Below are 27,310 nucleotides of genomic sequence, written 5' to 3' on the forward strand. Positions count from 1 at the left end.
CCTCTGAACCCTCTCCAGCTTGTCTGCATCTTTCTTAAAGTGTGGTGCCCAGAACTGGACACAGTACTCCAGATGAGGCCTAAGCAGTGCTGAGTAGAGGGGAACTAGTACTTCCCTGGATTTGGAAGCTATATTTCTATTAATGCAGCCCAAAAGAGCATTTGCCTTCTTTGCAGCCAACATTGTTGGCTCATATTCAGCTTGTGATCGACAACAATTCCAAGATCCTTCTCGCTTGTAGTATTGTTGAGCCAAGTATCCCCCATCTTGTAACTGTGCATTTGGTTTCTTTTTCCTAGGTGCAGAACTTGGCATTTATCCCTATTAAATTTCATCCTGTTGTTTTAAGCCCAGCACTCCAGCCTAGCAAGATCACTTTGAATCTACCTTCCAGGGTATTAGCTATCCCACTGGATTTTGCGTCATCTGCAAATTTGATGAGCATTCCTTGCACCTCCTCATCGAAATCATTAATAAAAATGTTGAAGAGCACTGGGCCCAGGACTGAGCCCTGCAACACCCCGCTCGTTACCTCTCCCCAATTTGAGAAAATCCCATTGATCAGCACTCTTTGAGTCCGATTCTGTAGCCAACTGTGGATCCACCTGATAGTTGTTTCATCTAGCCCACTTTTAGCTAGGTTGCTAATTAGGAGATCATGGGGCACTTTGTCAAAAAATTTGCTGAAGTCAAGATATATTATGTCCACAGCATTCCCACAGTCCATAAGGGAGGTTACCTGATTAAAAAGAGAGAGAGAAAGACAGATCAGATTCATCTGGCAGGATTTGTTCTTGAGAAATCCATGTTGGCTTTGAGTAATCACTGCATTGTTTTCATGGTGCTTACAGACTGATTGTTTTATAATCTGCTTCCTACAAAGAATCCTGGGAATTGTCCATTAGAGATGCCAAGGGATTTGTGAATTTGTCTACGTTCTCTGTTTTCCATTGCAAACTCATTCCTCATCCTGAGCTGAGGACATATTGGATTGCAAGCCCCTTCCCCACCCTACACATTAGTGCATATTTCAGTAGGGATGGCGGATAATTCCACCACGGATTTCAGTGAGGCTGAATGCACTGGCATTCGGCCCCCCGATACCTGTGGCGGAACGGCCTCCCACCCCCCGCCACCTTGCGGAATCCCCCTGGGACGAAGCTTATCTGGGCTTTGGTGGCGGCGGCTTTGGTGGCGGCTCCGGCGGCAGAGGCTGGTCTCTTGGCTGGCTGCTGCAGCCGCAAATGGAGGCCTTCATAGCAGCCGCCATTTGCGTCCTTCCAGGCTGCCGTGATAGGCTATGTAAGTATTTACGTAGCCTATCACGGCAAAGAGCAGGGACGCAAACGGTGGCCGCTACGCCGTTTGCGTAGCTGCCTTTACCATGATAGGCTATGTAAATACTTACCTATCCTATCACGGCAAAGAGCAGGGGAACAAACGGCGTAGCAGCCACCGTTTCCATCCCTGCTCTTTGCCGTGATAGGCTATGTAAATACTTACATAGCCTATCACGGCAGCCTGGATGGACGCAAATGGTGGCTGCTACGACGGCCACCATTTGCGGCCGCAGCAGCCCAGCCGTGGCCGGAACTCCAGCTGTGGCTGACCCCGGCCGGCGGCTCCACAGACCTGCCACGGAGCGGAGCTGGCTGGGGAGGATTCTGGGAGGAGGGACGGAGAGCCTCCCCCCCCACCTTTTTATTAAAATAGCCTTTTTAGGTCTATTCGACAGATGCACCAAAAGATTATAGAACAGAGAAGCAGGACTGGGCAGTACAGAATCACATTTGGGCAATTATTATCATTGCTTTCACTGGTGATTACAACAATATTATTTGCCATGACTTGAATGGTTTTATGTGGGAGGATAGAGACTCTGAGGGACACAACTGTGACTTCATCACTAGGGATCCTTCCGAAATTATCCACATCTGTATTTCTCCCCATATTTGGGGGGAAAACAATTGCCTGAACCTATTCCTGAAGTGTATTCAATGCAATATGAAATGTGTATTCTCAGAGAAAACATTTTAAAATGCACATTTCAATATGTCTTAAATATAGATGGTTCTAAATATAGAACCACTCACAGAGCTTCAGATATTGGGTGATATAGATGGTCATAAATAAACACAATGTGAAAGGGGAAATGATGCATCCATTTCTAATAAAAACAATCTCCTATTGCTCTGTTTATTTATTTGCACATTTTGTATAGTGCCCTGTGTAAATGCCATTTAGTGCAGTTTTCTGTTACTTCTGTTCACTTGTGTATCTCTGCCCTCTCTATATTACCAATGTGCATATTTTTATGTTGAGTAAACATCGTAAAAAAGATAGATGTGTGTGTGTGTGTGTGCAAGATGTGTGTGTGTGTGTGTATGCAATATGTAGGGAAAACTACAATGGACTGAAGGACAAGATTCCATAACCACAAATCTTTGATTCTTACCAAAAAAACTGGAGCAGCCTGTGGCAAGACATTTCAGCTCCCCTTCACATAGTCTCTTGGATTTACAGTTGCTTCCAATAGAACAAACAAAAGACAATGACATGCTTGACAAAAGGGAACGTTTCTGGGTCTATAGACCAAGAACTCTTAGTCCCAATGGCCTTAATCTGGAGGACAATTCAAAGGCATGATACCACTCATGTCTCTATTTTGTTTTATTTTTTCTCCTAAGGAACTTTCATCTCCAGGCATTCCAAACTGCCTCTCCTGATATCCATTTAACAGCACAGGTACTGATGAGGGTGGAAACCAAAATGTTTAGCTTAAATATATATTTTGGATACTCTGTTGTTAGTCTTTCTATCTTTCATTCATAGATAGATAGATAGATAGATAGATAGATAGATAGATAGATAGACAGACAGACAGACAGACAGACAGCATCGGTATTCTTTTTGTGCAGTGTTTTACCAATCTGCCATCTGTGTGCACTGCAAAAACAAAACATCAATATTGATGTCATATTGTCTGGTGTTTTATGAATTTACATAACTGCACATGTCTTAGTAAAACACCACATAAAAGTGATTTGATTCATCATCTGTGTGTGATAGCATTGATTGCTTTTTTACGTTGTTTTATGAACACACATCAGCTTCCATAAAGCGGAGGGAATAAAAGATGTAGATGAACTGCAGGAGCTGAAAGCTGATGTACCCCATACTTGCTCCAATTCCAGAATTAATTAAAATTCCCCCCACTTAAACAAGAATCCGTGGCAGTGGGGTGGGGTTGGAATGCAACATTGAGTGAGCCAGAGGAACAATAATGTAACAAAAAGGGGAAATGATCATGTCTCTAGTAAAATGGGAAGAATGTGAGCTTATGAGAGTTGGAAAATGTGTTCAACATGCTAAAAAAATCTTTGCAAATACCAAGCTCTGTGTTCTTGAACACATGGATATACCACTTAACATAAATAATCTTCCCTTAATTATGAAGGTCCCCATTTGAATTTCAAATTGGCGCATGCTAGATAAATAAGTACATGCATAAAATATATCTGAAATCTAATTGCTTCATTGAAGCCAATGTTTCTCAGATAATTCTGAGTGATAATTCAATCTGAACTCACAGGTAGGGATGTACGAAAGTCACTTACCTCTCCGACGGGGTGATTCGTCTTCGGGGGGAGGCACTCTGCGCCTCCCCCCGAAATCCTGATCCGGTCGGCTCCGCTCCGCGGACATCTGGTAAGCAAAAAAACCAAACCAAAACAAAAAAAACAGCGTACGCAATTGGCAGCAGCTATGGCTGCCGCCATTTGTGTTCCCTTTTTTTTGCTGTTTTAGCCTACGTAAATATTTACGTAAGCTATTACGGCAAAAAAAGGGGGAACGCAAATAGTGTACTGGGCACCATTTGTGTTCCTCCCCCCCCCCCGCCATTTTAGCCTACGTAAATATTTACGTTAGCTGTTATGGCAGGGGGGGGGAAAGGAACACAAATAGCGCCCGCTACGCTATTTGCGTCCCCTTTTTTTTGCCGTAATAGCTTACATAAATATTTACGTAGGCTAAAATAGCAGAAAAAAGGGAACTCAAATGGCAGCCGCTGTAGCTGCTGCCATTTGCGTACGCTGTTTTTTTTTTTTTAGCTTGCCATGATAGGCTATGTAAATACTTATGTAGCCTATCACAGCAAAGAGCAGGATGCAAATGGCAGCTGCAGCAGCCGGTCGAAAGACCATCCGCCAGAGCCGCCGCCAGAGCCGCCGCCACCGCTGCCGGAGCCCCAGGTAAGTTTCGTTCCAGGGCTATTCCGTGAGGTGGCGGGGGGTGGGAGGCTGTTCCGCCACAAGTTTCGGGGGGCCAAATGCCAGTGCATTCGGCCTCACTGAAATCCGTGGCGGAATTCTCCACCATCCCTAGTGGTATGATTAATAGTGTAGGGATGCTGGAGAAATTCGAGATGGACTAAAGTGAGCTCGGATTCTCAGAATCTGACCTGCAGAATCCACTGCAGAGTGACCCCCTCAGGCTGTGCGGAGTCCATCGACTTTCAGATTTATTTATTTATTTATTTTACTTTCCCAAAATTTACGCATATAAATTCATAGGAAAATGCATACGTTTCTGCTGAGGAAACATTGAATGGAATGGGGGACAGTATGCTAAATGTTACGTACTGAGGTAAATTATGTAAATACAGAGGTGATTATTTGCATATTTTTCTGCATGACAAAAAATATATATATTTGCATCCGTCTGTGGGCGGACAATGGAACCAAAGGCACCTGACAATCCGTGAAACACAGACGGAGCAGATTTTACACAGTCTGTACATCCCTAATTAGTAGTGGAGAGTAGAGTATTCTCTTCCAGGAAGCCAAGCTGTTGTTTCCTAGAATCATAGAATCATAGAACATTAGGGTTGGAAGGGGCCTATAAGACCATCGAGTCCGACCCCCTGCTCAATTCCTCTCCTAATGATGATCATTGTTGTTTATTGATTTATATTTTTATCCCACCTTCCCCTTCAAGGAACATGGAGTGTCATGCATGGTCACAACAGCCCTGCTAAGGTAGCCTTGGCTGCCAGATCATGACTTGTGCAATGTCACCCTGTAAGTCCTACCAGCTGGCCACCCCTGTTTTAATCTTCCTTCTTGCTTTTTGCCTGCAGTTGTGCGCAAAGTGGGAACACAAGAAGAAACGGCCACCAGCGCAAAATTAACCAGCAGGAAGAAAGTTGTCAGAACCTGACAGACTTCACCCCGGCCAGAGTGCCCAGTAACTTGGACATATTCACAGCCTACAATGAAACACTGCAGTGCTCCCATGAGTGCGTAAGGACACCAGTGCCCGTGTATGCTGAGGAGACAATACTTCCTCCTGGGGATTATAAGACATCCTTCAATGGAAATAGGTAAGACAGTAGAAGCTTAGCTACTCTGTCTGTGGCTTATTCATTTGCCTTGAATGGATACTGGGTTGTGTTGCTGATACCAGCATCCAAAAGAAGTTGTTTTCCCCCTGAGGGGAATTTCTTGAGTGGCTGCTACCATATCATTCTGTTTCTCTATGGAAGAGAATGTAGAAAAGCTGTCAACATTTCCGTTATAGCCAGGTCATGTGAAGTGTTGTATCCTCTTAATTTCATTGGTTGTCACTCCATCAGCTTCCTCCCACACCATGGTTGAAAGTGACCATGCTCATTTCTGTGTACACCCTGGGCAGCAATCACAGAGCGACACATATATTAAACTTCTCAGCACTACAGCAAAGATGCCGGTGTGCGCATATGTGGGTGTCTTTATTTCATGTGGCAACAGCCAAATGCCCCCAACTGTGACGTTGTTGTAAAAGTGTGGGGCAACCGATTCGGTTTGGTCCTTGACAGGCCATAATCCACCAGGAAATGTCACTGTTTCTCCCTCCAATAATAAATTGCAACAGGCACAAGGCAAGCCTCGTAATGGGGTTAGGGGCAGCGGAGAGTCAGAGCCAAGGTCTCTTTCCTGGCACACCAGCCCAGTTTGATTGTGTGCTAGGACTGATGTGGTAAGCTGAGGACAGATTACTCCCCTCCCTCCCCTCATGTCCCAGTCAGTGCAACTCAGGGTGAATGCAGACAACTCTGAACCACAAGGTGGCTGGCCTGCTGAGTGACCGTGAGTGATGGGAACGCTGGTCTCAACCATACGGTCAGCAGCTACCTACCGTAGGGTCCTCTGTTGACTCATTGACCCTCAGATGGTGTAGAACATCCCAAGTTACTTAACCAGGAACAAAACAAAAACAAAAAAACTCTCCCATTTTTCCAGATTGCTTATTTCTCTAGCAGACCCAGGCCCCACTGCCTCCAATCCCCACCCCCACAATAATTCCAGAAACAAAATTACACTCTGTGGTGTGTACAGAACACTTCAAGGGTGAACTTTAGCTTGTATAGCAAGCTAAATTTAGCCCTTTTAGCACTACTGAGTGCTAAACAGTGGTTTTCTGGTAAATTTTGGCAGCAAACTGTATGTATGTGTGTGTGTGTGTGTGTGTGTGTGTGTGTGGGTATACACACACACAGACACACACACACATATATATATATATACACATTCCTCTCTCCCAGTGCAGCCCATCTCTGGAGGGTTCTATGGGGTTGTGAAAATGGCCCCAGGATCTCCTGCAGTTACCCACTATTGATCTAGTCTATTTATTTGGAGCCCCTAAAACCTACCCATGATCTGACCCTTATCTATTAACCCAGTTCATCAGATCACATTATTTCTGTAGCATGTTCCAGGCTGTGGTAAATATAAATATGTTCACATGAACATACTTAAGTAAGACCATTTCTCTGTGTAAAACGTGAGTGGGGGTGGGGGGTGTAATCACCTTATAGTATGCCCCCCCCCACACACACACACACACTGCACCTCATGCTAGAGATTTGGTTTAGTGGTTCTAACTAATGTTAAGCCAAATCTTGCAAATAAGGTGGCTAATGTGAGAGTGCATGAAAAAAAGGGGGAGTCCAGAATCAAAAAAGACGACAGCTACACTGGTTATGTTCCCAATGAATTTCAACTAGGGATGGACGGACTGTGTAAAATCTGTCCCGCCTGTGTTTCATGGATTGTCAGGCGCCTTTTGTTCCATCATCTACTCACAGACAGATGCAATATGTTTTTTCCCCGTCATGTGGAAAAATATGCAAATAATTACATAAGAGGTTCCATAAGAATTTACATAATTTACCTTAGTATGTACCATGTAGCACATTGTCCCCCATTCCATTCCACTTTCCCTCCGCAGAAACGTGTGTATTTTCCTATGAATAAATATGCATAAATTTGGGGGATGTAAAACAAAAAATCTGAAAGCCTACGGACTCTGCTCAGCCTGAGGGGGTCACTCCTTAGCAGATTCCGCTGGTCACGTTCTTAGAAGTCCAAGCTCATTTTAGTCCATCTCCAATTTCTCCAGCATCCCTAGTTTCGACACAAGTCTTTATCAAGGGAATGATTCTTGGTGACTTTCCTGGAGGATTCCCTCTCTACTCCTTAAGCAACCAAGACTTCTCCAGGGTAGCTGTCTTCTTTTGATTCCGGTCTCCAGCATTATAGCTATTTATGTGGATTCCTACTGATATTGGTGCATAAAATTGCTCCCTTACCCAGCTTGTTATTGCATCATATTGCATATGTGAGGGCAGTAGAGATGTAACAAGGGTGGAATGTTGAGCTTTTAGTCACAGCTCTGTACATCCATTGCCTGTCAGGGATGCGGACCTGACAAAAGACAGATGGTTAACAAAGCGGCCATTTTCACCATGAAAGATCAGTCCACTGTTAATGGCCCAATTGCATTTGGCTCAGAGGACATTGTGAGTGTTGTGATGTGTGTGTGTGTGTGTATGTGTTTGTTTGTTTGAAGTTTGACTCATGAGTCTCCACATGCAGCCCACCTCCTAAGCAGGCACAAAGAGTTGCTAGGGAAGGCATAAGCTCATTTCTAGAACCCTCTTCTCTAGGTTCAGGGACTCTTGATTCAACCAAGTGGTTGAAGTTGTGAGAGGGTTGTGTTCTAGTTCATTGGTTGCACTATTGATTGACAAAGCTAAGTCCCATTATCGCTTCCTCCATTTTTCACAGAATGTTGGCTTCCCGTTGTCCACAACCTGCCAAAATGATCCTGTATTCTCCACCTATCCTTTTTCTTTTTTAGATCCAATTTAAATATTGCCTTGGCAGTATTGTTGCCACACCTCCACAGCTGACTCCCATTTTGCATTGGAAAAATTTGTAATTCTTCATAACATGGCTTCCTTGATTGACTTACTTCCTATGCAAAAGTACAGTGGTGTAGCTAGGGTCCAAAGATGAGGCCCCACAACGGAGAGAGTGGCACTGAACTTTATTCTTGTAGTCATGATGGTGCCATGATTTAAGTCAGTTGAAAATGCAAAACTGCACATGCCCAGATAGATTTTTTTTAAAAAATCAGACTTGGCAGTTTGGTGATTGTTCTAACGTTTCAGGATTGTAGAAACAGTTTTAAAGCATGGAATAGCAGGTGGGTTGGGGGGGAGAGAGAGACAGAAAGAGAGAAATGTTAGTTGTGTGCTTCACAACTGAAGTAATATACATTGCCTAGGGATGTCGGAGGAATCCGATTTAGGGGTGGAGCTGGCGCGTTTTCACCAGCTTGGCTCCCTGGTTGCTGGCTGGCAGGTCCCTGAGCTTGCACAACTTGGCTGGTGGTTTCCTGTTTATTCACGAGCCGCCATTTTGTGCAAAATTGAGGGCACAGTTTACATTTACACCTGCAATTTTGCACAAATCGCACTATTTATGGCAGTGATTTTACACAAATGGTAATTTCTGTAAATAGCTATACCCGCCATTTTGTGTGAAATGGCGGCTCGCAAAAAGCCAGGAAACTGCGAGCTCTCACTGGGTGCCCACGGCCCGTCTGGTGGGTTTTCCCGTGCACCCGTCAGGGTTGGGCAAACAGCGGGAGTCTGGTGAGTGGTGCCCAAACAGGGCAATGGGGAGTTCACCCATCCCTAACATTACCATTTAAGTGGGGCGGGGCATATGACATTTAAGTCTAGGGTCTAAAATTACCTAGTTTCACCACTGCAAAAGAAATCATGCAATCCAGAAGCTGATGTTATGGATGCAAATGGGATTTGACCCCTGGGGAACTAACCATGTACAAAGGTAACATTTAAATTAGGGCTTGTCTGCCTGTCCCCCATTGTAGTAGGAGCAGTATCACTGCAAACACACTTTGCATGCTTTCAGAGATGGTCCAGTCATCTTTGTTTGTTTCTTGGCTTGAGGAGTCTTGATGCCACAAAATCTGGGAAGACAGGGTTTTTTGAGGGTTCTCGCTCATGACTGGTGCGGTGATCTTCAACCAGCAATGACCTGCACATCAAAAGCAGGTTCCAAATGTAATCTAGTAGCAACCCAAGTAAGGGTGCAATCCTATGCATGTTTAGACAGAAAAAGAAGTCCTGCAACTCCCAGCATTCCTCAGCCAACATGGCTGGCTGGGGAATGCTGGGAGTTGTAGGACTTTTTTCTGTCTAAACATACATAGGATTGCACGCTAGGATTCTGAGAGACCATTGTTCTGGGAGTCCATATTTAGAACTAAATTGAAGGGGGTAGTAATTCTTGAGGTACCCCTTCCAAAGCACAGGCAAAAACAAAAGTTAGAAAGAGTGCATGGAGAAATCATCATCCCTAGAAATCTCTGTGAAGGGTGCTGTGGCTGAAGGGCAATCTTATGGGCTTCCTGGTAGGCAGATAACTGGCAAGGATTTTTAAACCATTTCACTGTGTGTCTGTACTCATGCATTTTTAACATGAGCCCCGGCCAACCAAGCCCAGAGTGATTCGGCACAGGGTGGTGGCTGGGCGTGTTTATATACATGTGTAGCTGTGTGTGTGTCTGTGTTTTCCTGTTGTATTTGTGAACTGTGGAGAACTTGTTCATGTCTCATCCTTTCCATTTATATCCCTCTGTCTGTATTGTTCTTTGGCAGGTGTGCATTGCCTGGAAAAGGTTCATTACATTTAAAAAAAAAAAATCGGATTTTTGCCTTAAGGTGATGCTTTGTTAGGAATTATTGGTTTCCGCACAGTTCTTTCAAATCTGGCCCAACCTCATTTGTCTTTTGGCAGAGGAAATCGGAGGGCAAAAAGTCTCATTTGCATGGCACAGCCAAATCCGTTGGCATACCGTACGGTGGATTCCACGGCGGGCACCTAATGGCTGTGTCCGCAAATCCTGTTGGAAAAGCACAGGGCATCAGACAGATGTATTTATTTTTTTGGCATGTATTTGAGATACATCAGTGTAACAACTGAGGCTTTGGTTAACATACTGACCTGAAACAAAGCAAGACAGAACCGGGGAGAGATTTTTCGAAAACGTTCATCTCCCTCTTAGCAAAGCACTCACCTGCAGAAACCAGTCAAACCAGTCAAAGCATCGTTTTAAAATTGACCCCCCCCCCAAAAATACAATATGATAAAAGTGGATTTGGGGCTGCAGGCCTGCCTGGGGATGCTTGCTGTATGTCACATACTGCCACGTGCAAGTCGATTTTTCTGCTCACTGCAGACCCTCCTCTTCCGATCGGCATCTAATCCCCGTGGCCTTTGTGTCTGAGAAATGGTTTGAAATCTCCTGCTGACCAGCCGAAGTCTGTTTTACTTCCTGGGGGCAGGGCAGACGCTATTTCCTGGTATGTACTTTCTCTTCAGCCATTTTGTTTTATCCCCAAATCACTGGCTAGCAAGAAACCACCCACATTGTCCAATGGCACCCCATAGCCATCTACCCAATATTAAAATTAAAATATCGTGCCAGTTTACATGAAAAGGGTTGCAGACCTTGCTTAGCAAACCCCAAACCTATACCTTTACATTAATTTATCGAAGGCTTGGGGGGGGGGGGTTGTTTTGTTTTTTAACTATTTTAGATTAGTACAATTACATGAGATACTTATCACAGCAGGATTGAAATTGGATGCCTATAGAGATAGTGAAGGAAGAACTAAGATTAAGCATGTTTCAGATTACTTTAAAATGTTGTAATGGGTTACTTTCATTTTTGCTTTGTCACTTGATGTTACTACTTTACATTGCTTTGTAATAATTGATTATACATCAGGATTAATAAACATGTATTTATAAAAATGCCTTCTGAGAAAAGAAGAAAGGGACTCGCTATATATATAAAGAAGAAAACAAATTGAAAGGACTTCTCCCATTTTGTACTAGATTTTCTCTCTTTCTTTGTATTTGTGGAGTTAGTATGGATAAAAATATAGTATGGCGATGCACACACACACACTTATGTATATGTGTGTGTGTGTATGTGTGTATATATATATATATATACACACACACACACACACACACACATATACATACACACACATATATATATGCACAAGGTATAAATTAGAGGGATGGAGAAGAAGGTATATTGGGGCACAGGAGTAAACAAGATAATGCTTTCTAAAATGTAGACTTGTCATCCAAAAGATCCCCCTCCTCCCACAAATATTTCGGATTCCTTTATGGCTGAGCCAAAGTATCACCCAACAGAAAATGCGGAGCAAATGTGGGGCATAGTCCAACCCCCCCCAAATGTGCATCGCAAAGTTATTTCTTCTGTGGCTGCTCACAACCAAAGTGACCAGCACCATTTTGTTCTCCTGAGATTGGACTGTGTGTACGCAAATGGTCTCTTAAAATCCCCACATCTATTTGTGGGCAGAGAAATGTGGAAGGCCACTGCACCAAGTTTCTCCGGGGGAGGAGGAATTCTCCTGACAGTTTCTCAGAGGTGGGGTTCACCATTAGCAGTGGCAGTAGCACAGCTTCCTTTGTTCCCCCTACCTTAAACACACACACACAATCACACAACTTGGTTGGCAGCCTGGCCACCATTTTGTGTCCTCCACAGTGCACTGGATCTAGCATCATCGTAGGGCATTAAGTGTCTGGGACGGGTGGGCAGGGGACAAATACCATAAAAAGGTGGAGAGTATCCATCACAAATTGTATGAAGTGGCTGCAGGGGGGGGGGAGTGGAGAGAAAAATATCAGTTTTTTTTCACAGAAAAAAATGTCTTCTGAGAAGTTTCAGCTCAGCTTCAACTACACCAAAGCACCAGAAAATCAGTGGAGTTTCTCAGTTTCCTGGGCAGGGTGAGAACACTTCCCTGCCTTACTTACAGTGCAGCCAGTATGATAGTCAAGTCAACCATGACTAGGAGCTTTGCAAAAGTTCCTGAAGGGAGGAACTGAAAGGGAAGGGAGGAACTGCAGAGAGGTGCCAGTCACTGCTGGCCAGTCACTGCTGGCCAAGATTTTCTGCCTTTCCTCCCTTGCACATCTACAGCACCACCATTTTAGATTCTAGCAGGAGGTAAAGGATAAGAAATGGTATTAGTGGCCCAAGGTTCAACTATAGTGCCACTCGGTGACCTTCCATAAACCATTCTTCAGTTGCTTCAGTGTCCCCTTCTGTAGTATAGAGATAATAATTCTGCCCTACTTTAAAAGGTCATTGTGCAGACTACTGAGCTAATTCATGTGAAGTACTTTGAACACCCTAAAATACAATATTGATGCAACAAACTTTAGCTACTTCATATCCAGTGATACTGAGCCTGGGGAGCAGAGGAAATAGAGCTGGGTCAGGCCAAACATAAGAAGACCAACACAAAAAGAGTCATGCTGGATCGGACCAAAGGCCCATCTAGTTCAACACAGAATCCTAGAATAGTAGGGTTGGAAGGGGCCTGTAAGACCATCGAGTCCAACCCCCTGCTTAATGCAGGAATCCAAGTCAAAGCATCCCTGACAGATGGCTGTCCAGCCTCGTCTTGAATGCCTCCAGTGTGGGAAAGCCCACCGTAGAATCCTAGAATAGTAGGGTTGGAAGGGGCCTACAAGGCCATCGAGTCCAACCCCCTGCTCAATGCAGGAATCCAAGTCAGAGCATCCCTGACAGATGGCAGTCCAGCCTCGTCTTGAATGCCTCCAGTGTGAGAGAGCCCACCACCTCCCTAGGTAATTGGTTCCATTGTCGTATTGCTCTAACCGTCAGGAAGTTTTTCCTGATGTTCAGACGGAATCTGGATTCCTGTAACTTGAGCCCATGATTCCGTGTCCTGCACTCTGGGAGGTTCCGAGAAGAGATCCTGGCCTTCCTCTCTGTGACAACCTTTCAAGGACTTGAAGAGCGCCATCCTATCTCCCCTCAGTCTTCTCTTCTCAAGCCTAAACATGCCCAGTTCTTTCTGTCTCTCTTCATAGGGCTCTGTTTCCAGTCCCCTGATCATCTTCATTGCCCTCCTCTGAACCCTGTCCAGCTGGTCTGCATCCTTCTTAAAGTGTGGTGCCCAGAACTGGACACAATATTTACATTTTTGGGGAATTTTGTCCAACACTGGCTAACCATATGCTCCAGTGGGAAGCCCAGAAGTAAGACATCAGTGTGACAGCAGCCTCTCACTCATGTTCCCAAACCCTCCTGATCATGTAATAATAAATAAATAAATACATACATACATACATACATACATATGTAACTGGAGAATATACAGCCATCATGACTAGTAGCCATTGATGGCCTTAATGTCCATGAATTGGTCTAATTCCCTGTTAAAGCCATCCACCTTGGTGGCCAACACCACATCAGGTGATAGTAAATTCCATACTTTAACTATGCACTATGTGATATGAAGTCCATCCTTTTGTCTTTCCTGAATCTCCCACCAATCATCTTCATGGGATGAGCCCAGGTTCTAGTATTATGAGAGAGGGACAATAATATCTCCCCAGGGATGGAGAAGTGCCTCCCCATCTGGGTTCTCCAGGCACCCACCCAGGCCCTGCCCCTGCTCGTGTGTCCCCGGACCCATGCTCCAGCTCCCCGCCACTTGCCAGGCTGCCTGTACTCACCCGGGACCCACCCTTGAACGCCAGGATGGCCATTTTGCGAAAAAAACAAAAAAAGGCAACCACAAATATGTGCAACATCTAGTTGTACACAAAATGGTGGCACGAATCACCCATATACATAAGATTATAAATCTAAATCGGCCATTCATGGTGCCATTTTGCATACAACTAGATGTGCGCATATTTGCATTTGCCATTTTTTGCAAAATGGTGATCGCGGCACTTGAGAGTGGGTCCCGAGTGGGTGTGGGCAGTTCGGCAAGCCCTGGGGAGGGTCAAGTGGGGGCAGGGGCTCACCTCCTTTTAGACAACATGGCTCAGGGGCATGGGCAGGGGGAAGTCCACCAGAGCTCCGACCCGATCAGGCACCCATGCCATCCCTACATATCCCTCTCCACTTTCTCTACAACATGCATAACATTCTCCATCTCCATCATGCCTCTCTGCTCTCACTTTTTCTCTAAGCTGAACAGTCCTGGATGCAACATTTACTCCTAGGTAGGGATGGATGCCCTGTCCGGTTTTGGCAGGTGCTCACTGAAGTGTTGCCCCCACTCAAGCCCCCCCAACCCGTGCTCAAGCCCCCATAAGCTTGCTGAGCTGCCCACACTCACCCTGGATCCCCTCCATGAGCGCCCACCATTTTCCTGAGCTTGTTTTTATGAAAAAAGGACATCTTTAAAAATGTGCAAATTTAAATATGCACAATTAGGGGCGGGGAAGGTTGATCTATGCACTTGTACTATCAGAGGCGTAAATGGTCATTTGCACCTCTAATATTGCATAGATCAGCCTTTTCCAGCACTATTTTGTGCATATTTAAACATGCATGTTTTTAAAGACCTCCTTTTTTTTGTAGAAACAAGCTCGGGAAAATGACAGGCACTCACAGACAGGCTGGGTGAGTGTGAGGAACGTCCCGGGGGCCGCAAGCAGGGGCGAGCGTTGCAGGAGGCTTGGCGGGCACGGTTTGGGGGCTCAAGCAGGAGGACTCCTGGACCTAGCCAGGCACCCGCGATATACCTACTCATAGGGAGTTGCTCCAGCCTTCTGATCACTTTGGTCGCCCTTTTCTACACCTTTTCCAGCTCTGCAAGATTCCTTTTCAGGTGTGGTGAGCAGACCACTACATAATGTAACTGCATTTTGTTATGGGCAATTCTATTTTCGATTACTTTCCTAAAGATCCCCAACAGGGGATTTCTATCAGGCTACCAGAAAATAATAGAAACATTTGGAAAATCACATTTCACTGGTGTACCCCACCTGTAAAATAAGTAATTTTTTCTAGTCTGTTTTCTTAAGACAGGCGAAGAAAATCCTTTTGCAAAACAATTCATTCCCAGATAATAAGCTCCATATATGCATATCATATAGTTTGTGACTTGATGTATGGTCTATGGATGAGATCATGTGCTGGAGTTATTGGCTGTGCATGTATTTCTAGTTCTCATTTTGTTCTTTCAGCCCACTGTGCAGGTCTGGATTATGGTAGATTGAGAGCAGTGACTTAATATCAGTTGGGGCCTACCTTTGTCTTGCATTAGAAATCTGCTAGGATTGGTACGTGCAGGCAGCTTTACTAGATATTTGGGGAGCCATATATTTGGGGAGCCATATATATGTTAGCCGAGCCACCGCACGGTCTACGAGTGCCTGGGGGCCGCCCACTCCCTCAGCAAGCTGCCATTTTGCAAAAAAATAGCAGCTCAGGTTTTTCTGTAAATGTAATGTTACATAAATGGTGGCTATAAAGGGGCCATTTATGCAAGATTCCAGGTGGCTGTGGACTGGGCAGCAGCACGGTGAGCAAGGGCGGCTGGCCGGTGTTGGTGTGGCAGACGGGCGGTGTTGCGGATGGAAGTGAGTCCGTCTATCCTTAATTTTCATATGGAATGCAAAATCTGAGTGGGGGCCATCTTCCCCCCTTCGCCCAGTGGGTCTCGAACTCCCATCCCCTACGTCCAAACCCCTGCCTGAAGGAGTGTTCTCCGTGTGTGCAATCTGGAGGTTGTGAGGCAAAAGGGAATTCAGACCCCTATCTGGTGGAGTGCCGAGAAACTGGCAGTAGCAGGGTTACTGCTGGCTGTGCCACTGGGATTGATGGAGTGTGGGATTCTCTGGTGCCATCTGGCAGGGGTGTACTGGAGGGGGGCTTTCTCCGTCATCAAGAGTTCATTGGTTGTCTCTCTTTGTGGGCACCATATGAATGTTGCTGCTGGCAGAGACCCTGAGTGGTGGGCTGTCGTGCTGTTTCCCTGGATGCTGGGGTGGGGGGGGGAGAGAGAGAGAGAGATTGCTGAGATCTTAGTTTTCCTGGAAGCAGCAGGGGGGGGGGGGCTGGTTGTGTGTTTTCCCCTCCCTTCCTTGGGTCTGAGCACACAGCTTCATTGCTTGATAGCCAACTGGGCTTTTGCATATACATCAGACTAAAAACACAGAACAGGAAGAATACAAAGTGTCAACATACAGGAAAATCAATCTAGATATAATGGGAAAACAAGTAATAATTAAACAAACCATCAAAAACGGATGTATGCTAAAAATTGTGAAATTCATTAAAATAGCTCAATAACCAATGTGATCATCTGTTAAAAACAACAACAGCAACTTCCCCTTCCTAGAGGCAGTGTCAAGGTGCCCCTTATGACCTAGACCCCCTGAGCAACCCCTTAAGGATCTCTGGCCTCCTTAAGGGTCCCACCTTCCTTCTTTGAAACATCCCCTTCCCACTAACGTGGGTTTTAGGCTGCAGACGTGGGGTGACGTGGTTTAACCACAACAGTTTAGTAGTAGGTTTAAAGCAAGCAAATCACAGCTAAAGGTATTTACGCAATAGAGCTGAGTGATACAGCAGGCCTTAAGAGAAAATTAAAGTTGCAAAATGTAAGTCCTTTGCCTTCGCTGTACTTAGACTTCTCCAGGCTGCTTCTTCCTGCTCCCTCTTCAGACCCTGCTCTTACTTCAGGCTCTGGTTGTGGTTGTGTCTCCACTCTTACTGGCTCTCTCGGTCTCTTTGTATACCCTCCTCCCTCAAAACCAAAAGTACTGCTTCAAACCTGAAGAAATGAAGCTGAAGTGGAGAAATGAAACTGACCCTTAGCCGGGGAAATGAAACTACTCCTCTCAGGGTTGTCCCTCCAAACAGAAAACTCCAGGCCTCTAAGCCTGACCTTTTCTCCCCTTTGCCTCTGTAGGCCTCAAACCTTCACAGGCAGCTTAACAAATTCAGCAGTGCAGTATGTCACACATAGGATGGCTGCTCTGCCAGTGTAGCAGTGGTGTGCCTCTTCTTCCAACATAATGTCAGTGCAGGATTGCTCTGTGAGTTCTGAGCCCACTGCAGAAAGGCACCACAATGGAAGCTGTCTGCCAATTCGGTTTTTTATATTAAGTAATAACACTGTTGTTTCCCTTGTTCCTCCCTACCCACCAAAAGCCTTCCTCGATAGAGACATCTCTCAGATTGCATCGGGAAGATACACAGGCCCAGAGTTTGGCAAGTATCCAGGTGAAGAGAATTCCAAAATTGAGGGGCCGCCACTAAGATCACCCCCCTGTGTGGACTGCTGCATAGACAGGATATCCTTTTGAGCATTCCTGGTCAGCCTTAAAGGTCACAGTATGAAACACAGAATTGGATGCTGTCTCTTTGGTAAATGAGTTATGGATCAATTGGTTGCAGAGTCTGAATTTCCAAGCAGTAGAGAACATTGAAGTCTGATCATACTAGAAATATTGAAGCAACTCCCCCCTCCTGCTCCTTCAGTTTCTGTGGTGTCTTTCATGTTTTCCCTTTGAAGGTGGCTTTGCAGACCGCAGTGAGAGGGAAAAGCTATTAGAAATAACTTGGCATTTCACTGTAGGGCAGCCATGCCAACTTGGAGATGGCCATTCAAGCAAATTAATTGGTCAGTCTCAAATCCAACCCCCCACCCCCATCATAATGAATCATGGGTCTACCCTAAATGAAATTCTCCAGCCTCCACTAAGTGTGACTTGCTGAGAATTGCCCATTTAACATTATGCCCCGCCATTGAGCATTACAAAAAGGTAATTGGATTACAACCGAAAAAGAGAATAAAAAGTTAACGGCCTCAACCAGAGCTGCACTGCTCGGCTATTTCTGGGCCACTGAGATGAAATGTGAACTTGTCAGAGGTCAGGATTACGATCGGTCAGAAGTTGGGCATGGGACAGTTTTTAGTGATTCCTAGTTTGAATGTCTTCCTCTCTGGGTATATGCAGAGGACGACAGGCTGAGTGGAAATGTAATGTGGGGTGCATGTAATCAGTTGGCAAACAGGTCGTGTGGTTGTCCCAGAAGTGTGGCAAAATCCTGCACATCACAACAATAGAGATGGCCAGGTTGCATGACAAACAGTTGGGTGTATGCCATGGGTCATAGCGGACAGCTCAATGAAAAACATAAACTCAGCATACAGAAGATATAAAGAAGACAAATTCCATGGAATGGATGATTAGGAATGGGACTGAAAATAATGCTGTCAGTATCATATTGGTTTTAAACGAACAAAGCCACATACAGAGTATTGTCAACAACTCAGAAAGGGTATTTTAGGGCTGGAAAAGATGCAGAGAAGGGCAACCAGCATGATCAGGGATGAGGTCTATTCCCATTGAGAGAAGGAGACACTGGTTGAAGCTGTTTTAGTTTAGGGGGAGAAAGTGGCTGAGGGAGGACATGGCAGAGATTTATAAAATTATGCATGATGCAGACAAAATGGAAAGATATCCTTTTCCTTCTCATTCCATGATCATAGGGATGTGTGAATCAGCAAAACGCATGCTCAACAGAGTTCTCCAAACTGCAACTCAAAGCTCATTCTGACTCGGGTCTGTATAAGATAGCAAGCTTAGTTTTTTTGTCTTTCCGCATGAAAATCTGTCCATATTTTCATGCGCATTTTCCCAAATGTATGCACTAGTTGTGTGCATCTTTAAAATGTACGCATTCTTCTCCCATTGATTAGTGTATTTGTGTGCATTTTTCAAAAGTACACATTTTTCCTGTGCATTTTTCAAATGTACTCATACTGTCAAACACATTGGGGGGGGGGGTGTCCGTGAACCACACTGCAAGTTTGGAAATGTACAGACCTCCACCACAGATTGCATCTGAGTTCATATCCAGTCTGGAAGGTGCAAACTGGGTAAATTGTGATAAAAATGAACTGAAATGAATTTCTCAACATCCCTTCATCATAATACTAGAATACAGTGTAGGCTTGGGAGAATCATTCAGGCTTGAGCAATTCAAGGCTTTGAGTTCCAACTTGAAGCTCTCTGTCTGCCTCATTGCTGTTCCTGACTGCAAGATCCCCCCCCCCTCAAACAGGAAAAAAGTATGCATTTAGATGCACTTTTTTTTTTTTTTACAAAGTGTGTACCCAAATTCCCCCCATTGAGTAAGGTGTGAAAGATATTTTCCAAAAATACACATTTTTAAAGTGCCTTCTTTCCCCCCCTAAAGTATGCATTTTGGAAACAAGCATCAGAAGCTCAGGAATGTGCAAGCCTTGCCTGCAAAATGCACTTGTGTTTGAGGGTGAGAATGGGGCAAGTTCTGATCTAAAATAAATGGAAATGAAATGCTCATACCTCGGTAATGCAGGTTCATCTAATGAAACTGATTGGCAATAGATTCAGGACAGACCAAAGGAAGTATTTCTGTTTCATTTGTAGAATTCATTGAGATCACATGGTGTGGTGGTAGTAAGGATGGGCAGATTCCCTACCTGTCGGTCCACGGGGAATCCGTCCTTGTGGGGAGGCAATTTGTCCTTCCCCCCGGAATCCTTGCCGGCTGGCTCTGCTCTGTGGCGATTCCATGGAGCTACCGGCCAGCTCCAGAGCGCCAGCTATATGGCCGCCATTGCTGTATCGCTGGCTGAGGCTGACTGTCTCCAGATGCAAATGGCGTCCGCTACACCATTTGCAGCCGTAAAGGTCTTAGATTAAGCTATATGCAGCTACTTACGGCTGCATTTAGCATTATCTAAGACCTTTACAGCTGCAAATGGCGTAGCGGACGCCATTTGCATCTGGAGACAGTCAGCCTCAGCCAGTGATACAGCAATGGTGGCCATCTCGCCGGCGCTCCGGAGCCAGTGGAGAGGAGGATCTGGCCGTGGAGGATTCCTCAGGGAGGCGGAGGTAAGTACTCCATTCCTCCATGGACTACGGAGGGTCCATGGAGGAATTCTCCGCCATCCCTAGGTGATAGCAAACAGCTGAGAGGCCGTGGCTCAGTGGTGGTTTGCCAGGAAGTCCCTGGTTCAATCTTTCCCATCTCTAGGTAGGGCTGAAGAAACTCCTCCCTGAATCCCTGGAGAGCCTTTGCTGCCAGTCAGTGTTGTTAATACTGGGCTAGATGGACCCATGGTCTGACTCAGTATAAGACAGCTTCCGATGTTCTTATTTAAAACAGACCTTATTCAAAACTATGAAGACTGGAATCTTACTTTATTTTGGGGGGGAAAGGCCATAGCTCAGTGGTAACACTCCTGCTGTGCAAGCAGAGGGTCCCAAGTTCCATCCCTGGCAGAATGTCCAGGTAGGGCTGGAAAAATCCTGCCTAACACCCTGGAGAGCTGCTGCTGCCCATCAGTGTTGGCAGTAGTGGGCTAGACAGACCAAGTCTGAACTCCTGCATAGATGGGGCCTTCATGGCAGCTACAATATTTAATGTGTGGAAGTCCCTAAGTCGCCATTTTTTCCCCAAAATGGTGACTGTGGGAAGGACAGGTGGTCACAGATGGCTCAGGGTAAATGAGGGCTGCTTGGTGAATGCGGGGTGTGTGTGAGTGGGCAGCAGCTCAGAGAGCACAGAGGCATGAGCAGGGGGTTCGGGGGAGTCTGTCGGACTTGTGGACTGAGCCAGGCGCCTGCATCATCCCTAGTTGAGACAAATAGCTTAAAAAATCCATCATTAAAGGGGAGAGGGGATTGCTAGCACGCCTGGTTCCTCAGAGAGAGAACAAAGGAGATATCAGGAGAGAAAGAGAGAGGGGTCTGCTTTTTTCTATGCATCTTTTCGAGTGTTCCTCACCCAAGAGGAACAGAAAATCCCAACAGTGCAATTCCATACATGTCTACTTAGAAGTAAGGTCCATTGAGGATGATGAGACTTACTCCCAGGTGTAGATTACAAGATACCAAGTTACGTAGAACAGAGGAAAGAATCAGAGATGGCCTGTTGACCAGTGGGTAGAGTTCATGCCATTTTCATGGAGAAGGACCTAGATTCAATCCCGAGCATCTCCGGGTAGAGTTGGGAAAGACTCCTGCCCGAGAGAGACAGTGCCAGTCAGTGCTGACCAGCTGTAGAAGGTCAGGAAGTACAAAAGCACCCTCCTGATTGATTGGAGAAAATGGTTGAAGGGGAAATAACTGTTTTTTAAGATATAAAACCCTAGGGCAGAAACAGAGACACAAAGAGAAGAAATCAGACAGACAGACAGAGCTGCTGTAACTGGAGAACTGGTTAAGAGAGTGCTGGACTGATGAGAGAAAATATTGCTAATGCGGCCTGGATAAAATAGGGAAACAATCTAGTTAAGCTGGATGTGTTTATCCCTGGTGGTTTTATTGCCCCATTGCTCATATGTGCGTGTGTAGTCATTCAGATTTTAAACTTTTCCTTAGTAACATTTTTCTTCAGTAAATTTTTAAACTTTGTTATCTGAAATGTGGTGGTCTCTTTTCTTTTCTTTTCTTTTCTTTCTTTCTTTCTTTCTTTTTTTGCTACCTAAAGTAGATGCTTGCAACCCACAGCATTTTAAGACTGGTTTGGTTGAGGCAGGCGGTGTGTGTGGGGGGTCCACTTGGTGGCAGTGGAAAAGGTGACAGGAAGGGAAGGGCAAATAGGAGTGTGGGGTGCATTCCATTTTCCCTGTTTTGGCTTCCACTCACAGAACAGGGCATTGCTGGTCCACAACATCAGCCTTCCCAACCTGGTCCCCCCTGGATGTTTTGGACTACAGCTCCTAGCATTACTGACCATTGGCCATGTTGGCTGGGGCTCATGAGAGTTGAAGTCCAAAACATCTGGAGGATACCAGGCTGGGGAAAGCTGATGGAGACAATGCTGAGGTACAAGGACCAATGACCTGATTGGTTGAAGACAGCTTCCAATGAATTTTGCAAGTTCACCCCATGCAGCTGTTCATTCTCCTCCTTGCTGTGATGGTTGTCCTGGGAGTCAGGGGGTTGCAGTCTCCCCTGTGACCCATGGCTCTCTGGCCGATAGATGAGGCCGGAGTCTGCAGTCCCAGGGAACCATCAGTTGGAGCGATGTGTGACAATAGTCCAGGAGGCATGGATCTGGTCTGGTTCACTTCAAACAGAGGACCAAACAAAATCCGCAAGTATCTCTAGGAACTCCATTTCCCAGGGGCCCCAAGGCTTTGTGGTCCACTGGTGCCTCCACAGGGGGAGGTTTGGCAAACGGGTTTGTTGTTATTATTTTTCTAACATACCAAGAAAATAGAAGCAGTTGTAAAGCATGGAATGGTTGCAGGAGTGGCCAAGATAAATGTCAGTGGTTGGCTTCTCAACTGAAACGATACCCATGGCTGTCTAAAAAGTGCCCCCATAAGACCATTATGTCCAAGGTATAAAATTATCTAGCTGCAGCGCTGAGCCATGGAGGGGCTGGGTTGTTAACCCGGACACAGGACCAGGCACTCCGCACTTCGGACTGGTGAGAGACCGGTGAGAGAAGAGAACTGGGGGGAGAGATTTGTTCCACCTCTTCCAGCTCTTACTTGCAATGGCTCCCCCCCACCTCCCAGTAACTTTGCATCAGCTAGGGATGGCAGAGAATTCCGCCACGGATCTCGGTGAGGCTGAATGCCAGTGCATTAGGCCCCCCGAAATCTGTGGCGGAACGGCCTGCCCCCCCGCCCCCCCATGGATCCCCCCGGGACGAGACTTACCTGGGGCGGATCTTCTGGGTGGCGGCGGCTGTGGCGGCTGTGGCAGCTGGTCTTCCGACCGGCTGCTGTCGCTGCCATTCGCAGTCTTGTCAGCTTTTTTTTTTTTTTTTTACAAGACATGATAGGCTACGTAAAGACTTACATAGCCTATCATGTCTGGCTTAAAAAAAACAACAAAACGCACTTATGCAAATGGCAGCGGCTACGGCCACCGCCATTTGCGTTCCTTATTTTTGGCCATCTTAGTCTACGTAAATATTTATGTAGACTAAGACGGCGAAAATAAGGGGAACGCAAATAGCGTAGCAGATGCTATTTGCGTTCCCCCTTATTTTTGCCATCTTAGTCTATGTAAATATTTACGTAGACTAAGATGGCCAAAAATAAGGAACGCAAATGGCGGCGGCCGTAGCCGCCGCCATTTGCGTAAGCACGTTTTTTGGGTTTTTTTAAGCCAGACATGATAGGCTACATAAGTCTTTACGTAGCCCATCACGGCTGACTACAGGGACGCAAACGGCGGCGGCTACGGCCGCCACCATTTGCGTCCCTGCTAGCCAGAGGCCGGATGTCCGGCTGCTGGCGGAGCTGGGCGGCGGCTCCGCAGAATCCCCACGGAGCGGAGCTGGCCAGTCAGGATTCCGGAGGGGATTCTGGGGGGAGGGACGGTGCACCTCCCCCCCCCCAGCGGAACCTGGCGGAGCCAGATAAGGGGAGTTTCGTACATCCCTAGCATCAGCCTGACAGTGATTGTGGAGTGAAGCCACCTGTTGAAGATCTCAGCCAAGTAGAATTCAGCACTGTCTCTTAGACCTTTTCAGAGCTTCGGTATCACGGGGATTTAAGCTGCCCTGCCCTTTGCTTTGCCCCTTTGGGATGCCATGAGGGCGAGGGTGCCTCTTCTTTTCTCCTTCTTCCTTAGTTTTCTTTTTACTCTCTGCTTGTCCACTGAGTACCTGTTTTGTGTGAGTGGGATGTCCCTGACTGAGAGCAGGGATCCCCTGACAACAGTTGTACTTACACCCTGGGTGACAGACAGGGGATTGGGGCTTCATGTACTGGAGTTGCTTCTTCTGCCCAGGGTGAGAGCCTGCAGTAGTTAGAAGCAGGGCCTCCCCTGGGTGAGAACCAGCGGAGAGAACTGTTTGCCACACTCCAGGTGAGAGATGGAGTGAGCATGAACTAATGGGAGTAGGTTGCATGGCTAGGAAATAAGCACCTTCTTGGGGTGGTTGGCTGACAAGCCTGATCTCACCGTTGTGCCCAGTGGCTGGTTATAACCGCAAGCCACAAACTGTGATTGTGTTTGTTTGGTTGGGAGTAACTGTGAGATGAGTAGAGTGTATGTGTTGAATGATTGAGTGTACGTTTGAATGGCGGGTGGGTGCTGAGTCCATGTGGGTAGTTCTAGTGTGGTAAGGATGTGCTTGGGAAACTCTGATACAGGGACCCAAGGAGGGGAAAGGCCATAGCTCAGTGGTAGCACCCCTGCTGTGCAAGCAGAAAGTCCCAAGTTCCATCCCTGGCAGAATGTCCAGGTAGGGCTGGAAAAAGGGACCCAAGGAGGGGGTGCCACTATTCCAGTGACTTGGGGCAGAAGGATATATGGCAGGAGGAGGGGGTTGGGCCACAGATCAAAGTGCAATGGGCCACAGATGTCTACACCCTGTTCCCCTTCTACCCCCTTCCTCTAGCTCTCAAGTGCCTGGTAGCTCATCCACTGAGCTCTCCTGTCTTGTGGAGCTGCTATTGAATGCCAGGTTGGTTGACAATAAGATTGCACTCATTCATGATTTAATTGTGGATGAGAAAGCCAGTCTGGTGTGTATCATTGAGAGCTGGGTGGGTGAGCTGGGTGGGGTTGACTTGACTCAGCTCTACCCACCTGGGTACTCAGTGCAGCACCAACACAGGTTGGAGGGCTGGGGCAGGGGAGGGGTGGGGTAGAGTCGCTGTGGTTCATAGAACCTCCATCTCCATCACCAGGAAACCACTCCACCTCGGCTGGAGTGCAACCCCTCGGGCCTTGAGGGGCTGCACCTGCTGTTGGGAAGTAGAGACGGATTGGGGATGCTGCTGGTGCACCACCCACCCTGCTGCCCAGCATCCTCCCTGACTGAGCTGGCGGAGGCAGTCTCAAGCGTGGTGTTGGAGGAACCCAGGACGGTGGTTGTGGGTGACTTCAACTTCCATGCTGAGGCTGTCTCTGGAGTTCCAGCTCAGGACTTCATGGCCTCCATGACTACTATGGGGCTGTCTCAGTTTGTCATCAGCACAAAACATGAAGCAGGCATACCCTTGATTTGGGTTTTGCTCCAAGTTGTGAGTGGGGTGGTCTGAAGATTGGAGGGGTCCATGTGCCCCATTGTCATGATCAGACCATTTCCTGGTGAGGTTTGAACTCATGGTGTTACCCTCCTGCAGGGGTGGGGGACCTATTTGGATGGTCCACCCCAGGAGACTGATGGAATCCAATGGATTTCTGAATGCTCTGGAGGATTTTCCAGTGGAGAGAGCTGGTGATCCAGCTGAGGCCCTAGTCTCACTGTGGAACAGTGAGATGTGGAGGGCCATTGACTCGATTTCACCTGTGTGCCCTTTCCAGCACTGTAGAGCCTGCTCTGCTCCTTGGTATACTGGGGAGCTGTGGTCAGTGAAACAGGCTGAAGCACAAATGGTGTAAGACTCGAAGCGAAGATGACTGAGCACGCTCTAGAACACATAATCGTGCCTATTGCATGGTGGTGCAGGCAGCAAAAAAGACCTATTTTGCTTCCTCCATTGCATCCTTGAGTAGCCGTCCAGCGGAACTCTTCCAGGTGGTCTGGGGGTTGTTAACACCCTCCCCAGCAAATGGGGCCCTGGCTGTGACCTTTCTGCATCACACCTTGACAAAATCTCTTGTCTCTGCAGCAAACTTGATGCTGTTGTTATCACAGTTCCAGTCTAGGTGTCTGATGCCTGATGTTGTGGGATCAGTTCCAGTTGCTGCGGCCTGAAGGTGCTTGCAGCAATGTGTCCAACCACGTGCCCTCTCAATCCCTGCCCCTCTTGGCTAATGAAAGCTAGCCAAGGAGGTATGACTGGGTGGGTTCATGGAGTGATAAATGCTTCCCTGCGGGAAGGGGGGGTCCCTGCTATCCTTAAGGAGGCAGGAGTGAGGCCACTCCTTAAGAAGCTCACTCTGGACCCAACGGTATTAGACAACTACTGCCCAGTTGCAATTACCCCTTTCCTAGGGAAGGTACTTGAGAGGGTTGTGATGGAGCAACTGCAGGAACTCTTGGAGGATACTGATTATCTAGACCCATTCCAGTCTGGGCTTCGATCTGGTTAGGGGACTGAATCAGCCTTGGTCACCCTGATGGATGACCTTTATCGAGAGAGGGACAGGGGGAATGCAACCCTGCTAATTCTGCTCAATCTCTCATTGGCTTTTGATAACATCGACCATAGTATCCTCCTGGATCAACTCCATGGGATGGGTATCAGAGGCTCTGTGCTACAGTGGTTCCGGTCCTACCTACAGGGTTGATTTCAGAGAGTAACACTGGGTGATTATTCCTTGGCCCCTTGTGAATTGAGCTATGGGGTTCTTCAGGGTACCATCTTGTCCACAATGCTGTTCAACATCTACTTTGAACTGCTGGGAATGTTCATTAGGGGATTTGGAGCTAAATGCCATCAGTATGCTGATTTATTTATTTATTTATTAAATTTATTAATCGCCCATCTGACTGGTCACCCAGCCACAAAGGGTGACACAAATGACACAAAGCTCTATCTCCCTGTGGCATCTGAATCAAGAGAGGCTGTGTAAGTCCTGGATCAGGGTCTAAACTCAGTAATGGGCTGGATGAGGGCCAGTAAACTGAAGCGGAATCCTGACAAGATGGAAATCCTGTGGTTGAGTGGTTCCTGAGTCTGGGAGATAGGTACTTTGCCTGTTCTGGATGAGGTTGCAAACCCTATGAAAGATCAGATTCATAGCGTGGGGGTATCCCTAGATCCATCATTGTTGCCAGAGGTCCAAGTGGCCACTGCTGCTCGGAGTGCCTTTCACCAGCTTTGGCTAGTTCGCCAACTACGGCCTCTCCTGGGCAGGGATAGCTTGGCCTCAGTGGGACAGGCATTAGTAACCTCAAGACTGGATGACTACAACGTGCTCCATGTGGGGCTGCCCTTGAGGCTGCTCCGGAAGCTGGAGCTAGTGCAGAATGCAGCAGCTTGGCTGGGGTCAAGAGCTGCCCCTTTCCCGCATGCAACCCCTTTGCTGAGGGAACTGCACTGGCTGCCTATTCACTACCACCAGACCAGGTTGAAGGTATTAGTAATAGTGTACAAAGCCCTAACCAACTTGGGACCAGGAGACCTGAGAGAGCACCTTGTTTACCAACC

General features: G+C 46.6%; 1 protein-coding gene across 1 annotated transcript in view; it reads left to right on the forward strand.

Moving 5' to 3' along the window:
* AJAP1 (adherens junctions associated protein 1) overlaps positions 1 to 11,165 on the forward strand; it is a 214,322-nt gene extending 203,157 nt beyond the window's left edge. Inside the window, exons 4-5 of the mRNA XM_084821532.1 lie at positions 5,141 to 5,383; positions 10,594 to 11,165. Of these exons, the coding sequence (XP_084677658.1) occupies positions 5,141 to 5,383; positions 10,594 to 10,666 (316 nt within the window). The 3' untranslated portion in view covers positions 10,667 to 11,165. The remainder of the gene's footprint in view (positions 1 to 5,140; positions 5,384 to 10,593) is intronic.
* The last annotated feature ends 16,145 nt before the right edge of the window (positions 11,166 to 27,310 follow it).

Source organism: Heloderma suspectum, chromosome 15 (genome assembly GCF_057233095.1).
Source record: "Heloderma suspectum isolate Gila_16-S chromosome 15, 16-S_ref, whole genome shotgun sequence".
Taxonomy (NCBI): domain Eukaryota; kingdom Metazoa; phylum Chordata; class Lepidosauria; order Squamata; family Helodermatidae; genus Heloderma; species Heloderma suspectum.